The sequence below is a fragment of the Lutra lutra genome, chromosome 4 (assembly GCF_902655055.1).
Source record: "Lutra lutra chromosome 4, mLutLut1.2, whole genome shotgun sequence".
Taxonomy (NCBI): Eukaryota; Metazoa; Chordata; class Mammalia; order Carnivora; family Mustelidae; genus Lutra; species Lutra lutra.
In genome coordinates, this window is record NC_062281.1 from 145,394,249 (window position 1) to 145,408,261 (window position 14,013).

Sequence of the window (14,013 nt, forward strand, 5' to 3'; positions counted from 1 at the left end):
ATATATAGTAGAATATATGTCATCTTCCATTTCTGTATCTTGGCAAGAGCTGCATTAGCTTTTATATTTCCCGAGGTGTTCAGATCTTCATTCGCTTTTCAGCTAATTTTTTTTTTTAAGATTTTATTTATTTATTTGACAGAGATCACAAGTAGGCAGAGAGGCAGGCAGAGAGAGAGGGGGAAGCAAGCTCCCTGCCCAGCAGAGAGCCTGATGTGGGGCTCGATCCCAGGACCCTGGGATTATGATCTGAGCTGAAGGCAGACGCTTTAACCCACTGAGCCACCCAAGCGCCCCTTTTCAAATAATTTTTTTAAAGTGCTGTTGCCTGAAAAATCTTCTGAAGCTTACTTCCTTTATAATTTGAGTTTGAGTGTTTTTACTGAGTGTTTTCCCCTCTTCTCTCTCTGGTTCATAATATATGTATTTTTTTATTTTGGTGATTTTGCTTTGTTTTTGATTAAAGATGAGTATATCAATACATTTATACATATATAATTTTTTTTGCTGAGTTCATGACTTTCAACCTTTTTTATTTATACATTCATTTTACAAGGACTTTGCTAGTATTTTTGACATCTCAAACTAATTTGCTTTGTATGTTCCTTATTTGGGGATCCAACCTTCAACTTTTTATAGAAATTTCTCCTTTACTTCTTTCTTTTACTATGCTATTATCCAGAATTGGTTAAAATTTAAAATGTTTGGGGAATCTTTAATATTAGAAATTATATAATATAAAAATAACTCCCATAATATGTATGAGATTTGTTTTACTAGGTACTTAATGAAAATAACAAATTACTTGTTTCATGATCAAAACAATGTCCTTCAGATTCTCATAAAATTTTCCTAGAATAGTTAAAGTAGACACTATCAGGAAAATTCCAACATTTATGCTGTTGCTGCCTCTTCATGTCGGTCCTCTAGTTCTATTTATTTTTCCATGTCACTGCTAACTTGTTTTAGCATCAGTTGTAGTCTTTATTACCAGCAGAGCAGTAGAACTGTGAAAATAACATACTAGTGTTTTAAATAAATAGACATCTGACACACATTCTTAAGTTTTTATGTAATATTCAGGGGAAATTAAAACGTATACAATAACTTGAAAAGGTACACTGAGATTTACATAGTTTTAAAAAGAACTGGACATCGCAAATCAGGGAATGCTTTGATAGAGTATATGAATAAAAGAGGCTCTCCCCTGCTAAGTACAAATTTCTTAGACAAAGGAAGGCTTTCTCTCTTTTTTTTCAGTTACTTAGGAAATAAGCCTAACTTCACTTTCCTTAATAATATTGGCTTTATGACTCTTAGAAAAATAATGAGATGAAAGGTCCTTTTTCTGTTAGATTTAGATGTGAATTTTCATAATTATTCTTAATTTGTTATGCTGAAGATTTAAAACATGACCATTCAATGGGTTGATACAGATGGAATGTCACATTATCATCACATGGTAAGGCATGAAATTTATTTACTTTACATAATCAACCTCTACTTAAAACAACTTGATACAAATATTCCTAAGTCAATAGATGGCATTATATAGTACTTAGTATTTTCGTTTTTTTCTGGAAATATTAAAAAATACCATCATTGTTTGCCTATGACCAGTACTTCCAGTAAACAAAATGTTTTTGAAAAGAATGTAAGCAAATTGTAGAACAGTTGCCAAGATATGCAATCTAGACACTTAGCTTTAGTCCAAAACATATTTTATCTGTTTTGAGAATAATTGTGTAGGTTGCAGTATGCATATTTGAAATGAAATGTAACCATCTGAACTTTACATTGTTCAAAAAAGTTGATTGTCTCAGCTGTTTGTAATACAAAATATTTCAGAATTTCTAGCTGTGGCCTTCAAAAGAAAAGCACAAACTATAACATTTCTGTTTTCTTTAGCTACCTTACTGTCTTACATTGTAAAATACATCTGGGTCATAGGATTTTAAGTTTTCAGATTCTTGGACTACAGGACAAATTTTAAACTCTTTTTGTTCTAAGACTATAAAATAGTTTGATATTGCCTTTTCATTCTAACCACCCACGGAAGTATTTTTTAACTTAAAAATATGTTGTTCTTTCCCCCACTCAATCTTGAAAAAGTATTTATCATATCGGCCAAATAATTTTAATCCCTAGAAAACTACTACCCTTTTTGTTTTTTATATCTTAACATTAAACAGTATCATTTTTTAAATACTTCGTTTTAAAAGCACTGAAGTTTGAAGTCAAGACATGAGTTTTAGAAGAAACAACAAAAATTCCTTCCTGTGCCTTAATGTTCTTGGTTTATCTGGAGATTTAAAAAAAAAAAAAATGGAGATACTAGTTTTGGTGACCGAGATCTACATTAATGTACAACTATAGTCCTTACTCTTTCTCAGAATTCACCTACCATGTATGTTGTACGTGGTTCGTAACTTTCCTATTAATAATGTTAATGCCCTTGTCTTACACTATTCATCACTGTTTTGGGGATATATTTTGACTGCTTACTTGAGATTTGTCTAGGATTTAAGAAAAAACAAACTGATCTATTACTTTTCAAAGCCTTTTAAATAATTTCTTCCGCAATTTGAATTTTTGTATACCTCTTTAGAAGTATGATCATTTTTATCTTTTAAATAATCAGTTTTAAAAAATTAAACCATAGATTTGAACTCACTTAATAGCAATTATGTGTTTAAGAGGTGTAAATAACTTGCTATCAGACATTACGAATATCCAGGTGCTCTGTATGTGCTGATGACAACAAAATTGAAACGAAAGACTGTAATAATTCTGACTGGTTTTCTCTGCAGAAGATATTGATTATTTGTGTGTGGTGAGAGATTTGGAAAATTCAATTAAAGGAGTTGTGCAAAGGTTTCATAAATTTTCCTTCTACAGCATGTACACAGACATTGTTGCGTATTAAATCAATGCAGCACTTCACAATATATTTTCTTTGAAACATAAAAATAAATAACATTTAAACAGTTCTGCTTACTACAGAAACAAATTTTATTTTCTGTGAAGCATTTAGTCATGTGCTATCACTGACTCATACACATTTGCCAGCTGTAACAAATTTTATAGACATTTTCTCCAGAGACATATCTCACATACTATGAATTTTTAAATGAGCAAATGGTGAAAAAGGGATGTCAGCAATATAAAAATTGATCAGTTAAAAGATAAAAGCATAAGTAAAGAGATTTGTATGGTAGTCTTAATAGGTTTTATTAAATAAAAATACTATAAAAAGACAGTAATGAACAGACTGAAGACTAACCATTCTTGAGGTGGAGAAAAATTATTCTGGCACATTTAGTAGAAATTGGTTTTATGTCACCTGACAGGTGAACATTTTTTTTCTCCATTTTAACTCTTAGAGTAGTCAGAAATGCTCCTCAGAAAAGAGTTAGATAAATTTTCTAAGTGGTTTATGTATTAAACACATATATAAAATAATATAGCAGGTATTTATGGTGTCATATAGCTAATTATATAGTTAAAAGCAGGACTTCTGTAAAAAGTATTAGGTGGTTTTTCCTCCAGCTCAGACCTCATACAGGAGGAAAGGCATTTGAATGCATATGTTCCCACCATGTGACTTCAGCCCTCTGGAATCTCTCTCTTTGTGAACTCCAGGCCTCTACTGCTTCTCTCTCTACATTGATTGCTCTTTCTTCCATCTCTGTCTAGTAAATTCCTGCTTATTCTTTAAGGTCAGCTTCAGATGTCACATCCTCTGTGTAACTTTCCCCAGCTTGCCTAGGTAAAGCTAAATTGCTTCTTCTGGCCTTCTACATCACTTGTCTAAATGTTTATAAATGTATTATGTTGTAGTATTGTAGTATATTGTAATTGTCCAGTTAACAGGGCTCCTGGGCTCCTCCTTGGCAAACAAACAAAGCTTGTATCTCTGTATTATAGCCCCAGAGCCTAGTATATAACCTGATAGAAGGCCCACAATGCATGTTCAATGAATGAGTAAAAATAAATGCCACTCTAAGAATTTTCTGAAGGAATTTAAATATTTTCAAATACTTATAAATCATGATCTCCTTTGAGGCACCTGGGTGGCTCAGTGGTTTAGGCCACTGCCTTCAGCTCAGGTCATGATCTCAGGGTCCTGGGATCGAGCCCCACATCAGGCTCTCTGCTCGGCCGGGAGCCTGCTCCCCCACCCCGCCCTGCCTGCCTCTCTGCCTACTTGTGATCTCTCTCTCTTTGTCAAATAAATAAATAAAATTTTTTTAAAAATTATGATCTCCTTACATGCCTCATCCATTTAATATTTACTGAATGCCTATGATGAGCCAGGCCCTTTTCTAGCACTGGGGATACAGTAATGAACAAGGCAAACATAGATAGTCCTGCCCTCGGGATTGTAGAATCTGTCACAAAGGACAAAGAATTTTAACAAAGCATAAGCATACATTATAATAATAAGTCTTTTTGGCACTTTTTATCCTAAATTCTTAAATGTACATTCTGAAAGAGAATTGGGCAAATTGGTAAGATGTTGAAATGAGAATTTATAACCCCAAAGATATTTGTAATGTAAAATAAAGGTCTAGGTTCTTTAATTTCATTTGATTCAGCATTTATTCTGCATCATATACTGTGACAACTTACTTTGAACTGTTTTCTGAAAAAAATATTTTTTTCTTATAGGATTGTATCATCTTGACAGCTATGAATTCCTTAAGGGCATTTTAAACAAAGGTAGGCTTTCACCATTCTAATTAAGGTTAGCGTTGTTAAATTTCACTGTTTTGTTCAGATGGAAACATTTTATATTATCAAATTTGATACTGTCTATGAAGAAAATAAGGACATGAGCTTTGGAGGTGTTTTTGAAATTATATTTAATCTATTTTTATAAATAATAGGACAATCTGACAAGATGTGTGAATGAGAGGCTGATTAAAAAGAACTGTAGAGCTCATCAGCCTAGCTTTAAAAGTGAAAAAGCACATATATTTAGGTGAGTGTATAGAGGGCTCTTAATTTAGCACCTTTAGTATAAATAACTAATTAGGTACTGACAGGTGGGTTATAGTTTCTGTAGGACACATGTAACTGAATGAGATACAAGAAGTCTATGAATTTGGAAATTTGCTGAATTAAGTAAATAATTATATATTGATTAGTTGTATCTTTCCTTCAAAACAGTTCCCTATAGATTCAGCAATATTAAAAAATGATAAATTTATAACATATTAGCTAGAAGCAGTATGAGTCATAATGTGATATTAGTGTCTAATGTGCCTGTAACTGAAGTTTTGCATTAAGAACTAGCCTATCCCAGACTTAGTGGCAGCGATATTCCAATTAAGATTCTTAGACGCTAACCACATGTTGCCTGCTATCTCTTAGAAACAAATTATGGCAAAATAAATTCTATACTGAAAATACATTTCTTTGGAAATGGTATTTCAAATGATTAGTATTAGCTTCCTAACTAGCAGTTTTCAAAATATTTGCAAAGCATCTTATGTACAAAATTGTGTCACTTTTCATTCATTATAATGTTTATTCTGTTGTACACAACGAATAATAGTTTTTAATAGTAACTGACACTTACTAAGCACTGCCAGCGTGCCAGGTACTACTACAGGCACTTTATACAGATTACACTCAACCTTTTCAACAATGTATGTAATATACAGTTATTGTCTTTATTTTATAGGTGAGGAAACTGAGGCACAAAGAGGTTAATAACCTTGTCCTAGAATTACCTCAGAAACAGAGCCAGGAGGCTAACCTGAGTAGGCTGGTATCAGAGCCTTTGCTTTGCCCACTCACAATAGTAAACTATGATTGTCAGGCTTCACTGCCAGGCAAAGGTTTTAGTTACTAGTTTTAGTTATTTTACTATGAAATAGTAGGGATCTAATATATATACATATACACATGTACTCATCATAGGGTTAAACATTTTGTGGAAAATTTCTGGTCCATGGCAGTCCACAGACAACTATTAGATGGCTATCATAAATACATAGTTACTGTTATACATCTGGCTAATAACATACACATTTAGTATATGATGGTCTCATTTATGAACTTTGGAGAACTTAGAGTACTGAGAATAGCTTTGTGTTCCTAGATTCTAATAAAAATTAGAATGTTAGGGGTGTTATTCTGAGTCTTTAATATGAGTAGTGCTTACAAAAAACTTGCAGGAATGAAGGTTGACCCACCACTCAGCTTCCCTTTTTGTGGAAAGCAGTAGAGAGAAATAACAATGAAATGAAATTGGACTAAACCTTTGAGGCATTTCTCTGGGTTCATTTGACTGTGTTTTCTTATTTTGGGCACTTTCTTCATGATCTCACCCATTCCTTGACTTTAGTTCTTATCTTAGTGGAACTTATAGTTTCCAAATAGATTTTGACCTTCTTCCTGAGCTATAAACCCACAATCTCAGCTGCCATATATTGTCCCCCAAGAACATTGATTTCATCATTCCCCCCCAAATTCTAACTCATTCTACTTTTGTAGGGATTACATTCATACATTGATAAGGCTTACAACCTCAAAATTCTGTCCCTTTTTTGTGCCCCCATGTGCACCTGCTGCCAGGTCAGCTCCCTTCTAAAAATGTTTACCTCTCCCTTCCATGCCCCCTGCACTCGTTTATTCCTCCATGACCTCTCATCCAGATTATCCTCCCCACTGTAACCTGCCTCTGCTCATTGGTCCTTTTTCCCTACAGCCTGTCCTGCTATTGGACAAATTATGCTTAAGAAGATATCACTCTACCATATTCACAGTAAAATCCAAATTTATACTAACATTCAGAACTCTTCCTAATGTGACCACAGCTTGGTCCTTAGTCTCTCCGGATTATGTACCATTCTCCAGACACATTCCTCAGAGAGAAACTTTCTCATCCCTTATCTTTGTTCTTGTCTTTCCTCTGCTTAACATGTTTTCCCCCATCATTGTAAAAAATTTATCCATCTTTCAAAACCTGCTTATGACTCACCTTGCATTAGACTTCTTCAGATCCTTCTGTTCCATGTTCTCTCATTGTTCCTTTTTTGTGCATTTGTCATAGCTGTCCAACTGGTATGACTAAGGGAGGGTATTAAATTCTGATTTTGTCCTGTGCTCTAAAAACCTCTGACAAGCACAGTACTCCTAATACCATTGTGGCCAACTTCCCCATCTACGTCAGTTCCTGTCCTCTTTCACACCTAAGTGATTATTCCTCCTGACCTTTATTGTTCAGGGGGGAGAAATACCCCAGATTCACTCCCAGAGCCTTTAACAAGCAAAACCATTATAAAATAATGTTAGAATAAGAGAGAGTGTGAGTAAGAGAGGCGGCAACCTGTAGGCCAGACAGGACAAAGACCAGCAAAGGACTGGAGGGAGCATGGTAGGCTAATATTAACAGGGGATACTGCAGGAGATACTGGGGTAATATATCTAGAAACAACTGGGTAAATAATTTGGTTAACAAAAGTATGAGGCTTAGTATAAACATAGCACTTGTATTATGCCAGCCTTTTAAACCTAGTGATCAAGCTAAAGATCTAAGATTTATATTCTATACATGAAATGATAATAAGGCAAGCTATGATAAGCAATACAAGTTCAGACCCCTCTTCTTTCTAGGATTCTGGGCAATAGCAAGCACAAAAAAGGATGAGTCCATTTAGGATCAAAGTGTCAACTTGATTAGTGGAGAAATTGATAACTTCCAACATGGCAGGCCCTCTGGCAGAAGCTTAGGGTAACTAATACGGAGTGGGCCTCAGGCAGAAGTGGAACCTTCTCTCTCCCACACTAAGTCTAAATCTTGAACCCTGTGAATCTCAATCTTGAACCCGAGGAGAAAGCCATGTCCACATGACATTGATCACAGTATTTGTTTTTGGTGTATCCTGAATTTGGCATTAGAATCTTTCTCAACACACTTCTAGCAGCCCTGATCAACTGATGAAACTCTTTTGCATGGTCTGGCATTATAAGAGGAGAGGATTTGGATTACACGTCCAGCACCAGCTCTGTTATCTACTTAGCTCTTAGGCACTTGGTTCCCCTAAACCTTAATTATAAAATGGGACTGATCTTTACCTTATGGGATTGTACAAAATGAGCTTAACTAGCACCTCCCCCATAGTAACTAATGATCGTCTTACTCTCCTATATAATATTGTCATTAGGTCTGATAACTGTGTATCAGTAACTTATAGGGATATTAAGTGAACACTAGAGTGCTTAAAATCTTCCACAGGAATTCAGAGCAAACTCAAATTGGCACGCATCGGTGGTTGTCCAGTTGGCAACCTACCTTCTTCTAGGACAAGAATGTATGTGGACTCGCATGAGTAGGGAAATACAGGAGCCTACCATGCATTACTTCTTAATAGCAGCCAGTGTAAGCATGGAAGGGGTATTTCAGGAGTGAAAGGTCCATGTACCCTGTGGGAAATATGCCATCATTTGCCAATGGCTGAAAGCTTCCTCTCACAGAGGTCCTAAACCAAACGGCAAGAACTTCTGCCACCACTAGGAGGCCCCAGAGGGACATACTCTGAATAGGAATGCCAGTATGGTCTCTTTTTTGGGGGGGCAGCTGTTGGAGGAAACACCTGCTGAAAGGCCCTGAAGGCTTATAGACAAAAGGCATGTAGATTTTGGTGTTTTCAGCAAGTAGATCATGTAGGAGTTTTAGAAATATCTGAGAAGTATCTCACAATCCATCTTCACATAAGGAGTGTGGTGTCTGAGTAAGCCCTATTGACAATTATTTGTGAAGCTGAATCTTGTTAGAAGACCCAAAATTAAGCAAATGAGAGATTACCAGTATCTAAACAAGGTACCAGATTACCTGGTAAATGGGTGTTTAAATCATTTAAGTAGTGTATGAGATGCATGTTAATGTGGAATCTAATTCTTGATTTAATAATCATCTTTTATATCCTACAGGCATTTAAAAGAAATGCACTTACTATGAACACCAACTTCTGCATCTGCCTGATCATATTTAAAGGAACAGAAGAAATGTTTGTAATTAATCTGCCCAGTAAATACCAGATCATAGCACTAGGCAGGTGCGGGTCTAGATAAAATTTCTTGCAGCTAATTTAAACTTTCTACACACACCAGTAGATAATCTCAATGTAAATAATACATTTCTTCTTGACCCTTTAATGTAAGCCAACATGTAGAAGAGGATATTAACTTCTTTTCTCTATCACATACACTTCTGTATACTTTTAGCATTTGTGGATAGGGTTTTTTGTTTTTGTTTTTTTTTTTTTGTAGTTGATTGTGGATAGATTTTTAAAGCATTTATGAAAATGGCACTTTAATAAAACTATGTTTTAAAACTCAGATTAAATTTAATGGCAAATGGAATTAGGTATCATTTTTCCATGGAAGGCCCCAAATGAGTATTAGATTCTTTTTAAACTTTTAAATTTTTTCTAAAAGTTTATTGTGTAGCCACTATCTCAGGGGTGAGTTTTTATCCTCTAAGTTATTTCTACGCTTATACCGAAGAACTATTTTCCAAGTTTTAAAATTTTCACACCTCCTTTTATAAAATTGTGGAATGTATTTTTTAGTACAAGTTGTTCTTAAACTGAACTGCAGACTCTACTTAATTTAAAGAAAAGATCTTTTTTATGGGGCATGTAATCACCTCCAAATTATTTTGAAGCATTAATTTCAATTTCTGTTTTTCTCTGGTGTTATTTTGTATCATCCTCATACTATCACAAAATAAAGGAGAAGTAGGAATCACAGGATGTGTTATAAATTGATAACTTTTTTTTTAAGAGATTTTATTTACTTATTTGACAGAGAGAGAGAGATCACACGTAGGCAGAGAGGCAGGCAGAGAGAGGGGGGAAGCAGGCTCCCCACTGAGCAGAGAGCCCGATGCGGGACTCGATCCTAGGACCCTGAGATCATGACCTGAGCCGAAGGCAGCGGCTTAACCCACTGAGCCACCCAGGCGCCCCTGATAACTTTTTTTTTAAGACCTCTGTATTTTTCTTTGACCATTTCTACGGGGGAAAAAATGCTACTCCCTTGGTACTTGCCCTAAGTCTTGACAAAATTTGTACATTATTGTATCATGTAAATAAAAATACTATATGAAAATCTGAAACAAAATTTAACTTAAGTTTGAAAATAACTATCTTCCATTTAGAGAAACTTCAGATTTACCTCTTAAAATGAAAATGAGTTTTTAAAAACTATTAAATGACATGGATAGTAAATAGTAACCCCAAGTAACTATTAAACCTAATTCCCTTCAGTAATGATTTTATTGGTACTATTTAAATAAGATTTTAAAGATAATCAGTCTGCTAAATATTAAGAACACTTTATGATACAGTCCTTCTAATAGGACATTACCTAAGTATACCAAAAAGGATAATTCCTTTGTGTTCTAGCATTGCAAACTAACCTTAGGATATAAGCCAAAGCATATAAAGAAACTTATATTAGTCAGGAAATAAAGGGTTAAGAAGTAGATTGGTTGCATATGTAATGCAAGTTATGTAGGTATGTGCTTAATGCTATTAAGTCAGTTACTGTATGTTTGACCTCGATACACTAAGCTTTTGCCTTTCAGAACAGCTGGGTCTGCTAAGAATCATTTCCCAGTTCTCTTCATTGTAGATCAGATGACTCTCGCTTTATCACCCTTGGAGGCCACATGAAGGACAAAGCAGAAAGATCCACAGACAAAACTAATGTTTATATGGGGGGAAGGGGGGTGCGTCATGGAGGAAGGCGGGGGGATACACTTGGCCCTGATCTTCCAATGAACATAACAGAAGAGAGACCAATTGAGACTTGAAACCCCTGTGTTACTCCACAACCATTATTTAGTTACATCCTATCCATCTTTTACTCCTTCTGTTGAACAGAGAGGCTCCTTTGGCTGCCTTGACTTTTGTAAATGTTTCACTCACTTAGTTGTGGTTTATCATTTGGACAGAATGCTACATCTGAGATTTTTCTCCCCTCCTTAACGCCTCAAGGGAAAATGGCTTCTTTATGCTTCGTATTTGATACATGAACATATACCCTGTTCTCTTCATTTTAAGAAGCAAGCCTAAGTTTATTGGTAACAGAGAAAACTGTATTTTTCAGACACAGCCCTTCCCTCTAAAATGAACTTGAACATAACTTAGAAGGGTTCGTTTCCTAACAGGTATATTGGTGAAGTAACTGAGAAATCTTCAGCATGTTTGCATTACTTAAATATATTAAAACATCCCAATAACCCTAAGTATAGCTGAGAGAAGTACTTTGGAATTGCCTATTTCTGTGATCATAATTCATCAATGGACATTTTTGGTATTCTGGAACCTAATCCTTCGAAGTTCAAAGTGGATTCTTCTTAAATTGGTTTCTAATGGATATAAGAGATACTTGACTTATAATTGCTGCATGTCTCCATAAAAGCTACAAAGTTACTCGATATAATTATGTAAATTATTAATTATCTAAATTATCTAAAATGTGTTTTTAGAGGATTTACCTATAAGATACCTTGAATATGGGTACATTCTATTTTATTAATATTTATATAATATACTTTTATTTTCAAATAATGTTTCTCTGCTCGTTATTTAGAAGTTAGAACTTCCTCATCACTGATTTAAATCAACATCCTTTGTTAAACCCATGTATGCTATTACAAAAGTAAAAACTAAAAAAATAGGAGTACACCAGCCAGCCAAGATGCTGACATTTGGGCACAGTGATTACAGATGGTGACCATGGACAGCGATGTTCCTGCTGATTCGGCAGTGATTCAAGGCTGCTTTTCTGTGCTGACCTGCCCTTTGAGTCCTTATGCACATTTGCTTTGAGAAAGAAATACTTCCTGATTTTTGCTTTGTCTAAACCTACTTCCTTTATCAGACGTAGAAGCATATACCTTCTTGCAGCCTGTCCGTGTCTAGAACCAGATTTTCTTTGTGTCTATGTGTTCAGTGTTTTAAAATATATCACCACTTAGTCAAGGTACTTTAATGAATGGCTTACGAAAGAAACATATTCATTAAAAAAAAAGGTTGATGTGAAAATAATTGTTTTATTCTTACCACAGAAACTGAAGAAAACACATCTTTTTTCCCCTGCCCTCCCAAAAGAACAATCTTTACATAAAAAACTATAACATAGATAGGATATATTATTTTTACCAATTGAATATGATAGCAAAGATGAGCTCCTAATATAGAATGATATGTTATTAACAGAGCCAAGTTAACATGAAACATGATATGAATCAATGCTTATGGAAGTGGTAATCTTGAACCACTCAAAAAAGATCAAAAGGATGAAATCCTGTATAAAACCATTTAACTTGAACAGAATGATCCTAGAAGTTTAGAACTAGTGATCATGAGTAATTAAAAAAAAAAAATCACTCAAACCACTTAAATTCAGTAAAATTCACCGTTTAATTACATTCAAGTAGATCAGCATTTTTGAAATAAGAATATGGTCTAATCTCTCTGCCTTGTTATAAAGAAATCAAATTTACACATGTAATAAGGCATGTTCAAACTTTAAGCCTATAAATTGCCTCCTCACAGTAATTAAAAAGATCATCACAAATTTAATCCCTGAGATATAATTTCTAAAGAATGAAATACACATTACTTACATTCTAAAATGTAAAGAAAACTAAATTTAAATACCAAAATTAGTGATTTCCTTTAAAAAGAAGGGCTGGAGTCTTCCAGTAAGCTCACTAGATTTGCAGATTTCTTTTTAAGACAACAAATTGTAGAGGTACATTCCCTGAGTAAACACTGGGATTAAGGGCCTTTTCTCTTATTTTCCCACTTGGATAACTGAACATTAATAAAACTACAATGTCTTGACCACTCCACAGTTAGAAAATAAAAGCCTCCACTGGGCTTGGGTCCCCATATACATTTACTTTGTATATAGACAACAATGACTTTTTGCCATTTTTTCCCTATAATTTTTGTGATTCTCAAAATGATAATTTCATTTATATGTAGCAAAAAAGTTCAAAAAAAAACTTTCAGCACTGTTAATATTTTCACGTTTATTTGTGGAAATAAAGCTAGTTGGTTTTCTTCTGATTTCTTCCATTTTTGGAATCCCACATGATTATAATGTTAAAATATACCAAGAAGAACAGGAAGTTCAAGCAGGATAAAAAACAAACCAATACAGAAAATAAGTCCGGTAATTTCTGAGGAGGTTCCAGTGTGACAGTTATCAGTGTCAGAAGTACCATAGTGATGACTGAGATAAGAAACTATAAGAAGGGAAAAAAACAATATAAAAGAATTTAAATGCACTGGTAACATTTACTTATAGTTGTAAGTGAGCAGAACTGAAGGTGAGGGGTGGGGGTCCAATCTCTTCTACTGGTGGATCTCAACCTAGGCCACATGTTAGAACCATCTGGGGGGTAGGTATAAAAACCTCAATGCCAGACCACACTTCAGACCAATTAAATCAGAGTTTCTGGGGTAGGTCCTAGGGCTTAAAAGCTTACCAGGTGGGGCGCCTGGGTGGCTCAGTGGGTTAAGCCTCTGCCTTCGGCTCAGGTCATGATCCCAGGGTCCTGGGATCGAGCCCCATATCGGGCTCTCTGCTCTGCAGGGAGCCTGCTTCCTCCTCTCTCTCTCTGCCTGCCTCTCTGCCTACTTGTGATCTCTGTCTGTCAAATAAATAAATAAAATCTAAAAAAAAAAAAAAGCTTACCAAGTGATTCCCATGTATAGCCCAAGCCTCACGATACCTTTCATACTTAATACCACCCACATACTAACGAAAGTTACCTGGAATAGACAATATTGCTAGTCAGGGTTAAATTCAGGGTATGCTCCAGGACCTTGAGTCCCTATAGGATATAAAGTTCTAAGCTAATCTAAGAACCTGTCTATAAAAAAGCCTTCCATGGCAAATAGAAAATTATATTTCATATTCATGGAACACTTTCGATAGACTAATGCTGCAGTAAGTCAGGGTGGAGCATATGAAAGA

The 14,013-nt window shown here is 34.9% G+C and overlaps 2 protein-coding genes across 8 annotated transcripts in view; one reads left to right on the top strand and one right to left on the bottom strand.

Moving 5' to 3' along the window:
* The window catches only part of ITGB3BP (integrin subunit beta 3 binding protein), a 68,719-nt gene extending 58,955 nt beyond the window's left edge, over positions 1 to 9,764 (top strand). For 2 of the 4 annotated variants that reach the window (XM_047723842.1, XM_047723840.1), the window contains 2 exons: positions 4,672 to 4,722; positions 8,944 to 9,764. In XM_047723842.1, coding sequence (XP_047579798.1) covers positions 4,672 to 4,722; positions 8,944 to 8,951 — 59 coding nt within the window. In that variant the 3' untranslated portion in view covers positions 8,952 to 9,764. The remainder of the gene's footprint in view (positions 1 to 4,671; positions 4,723 to 8,943) is intronic. The other 2 variants (XM_047723841.1, XM_047723843.1) reach the window with 1 other exon arrangement.
* Positions 9,765 to 12,056: 2,292 nt separating this feature from the next.
* ALG6 (ALG6 alpha-1,3-glucosyltransferase) overlaps positions 12,057 to 14,013 on the bottom strand; it is a 75,592-nt gene continuing 73,635 nt past the window's right edge. For all 4 annotated transcript variants that reach the window (XM_047723837.1, XM_047723836.1, XM_047723839.1 and 1 more), the window contains one exon: positions 12,057 to 13,279. In XM_047723837.1, coding sequence (XP_047579793.1) covers positions 13,082 to 13,279 — 198 coding nt within the window. In that variant the 3' untranslated portion in view covers positions 12,057 to 13,081. The remainder of the gene's footprint in view (positions 13,280 to 14,013) is intronic.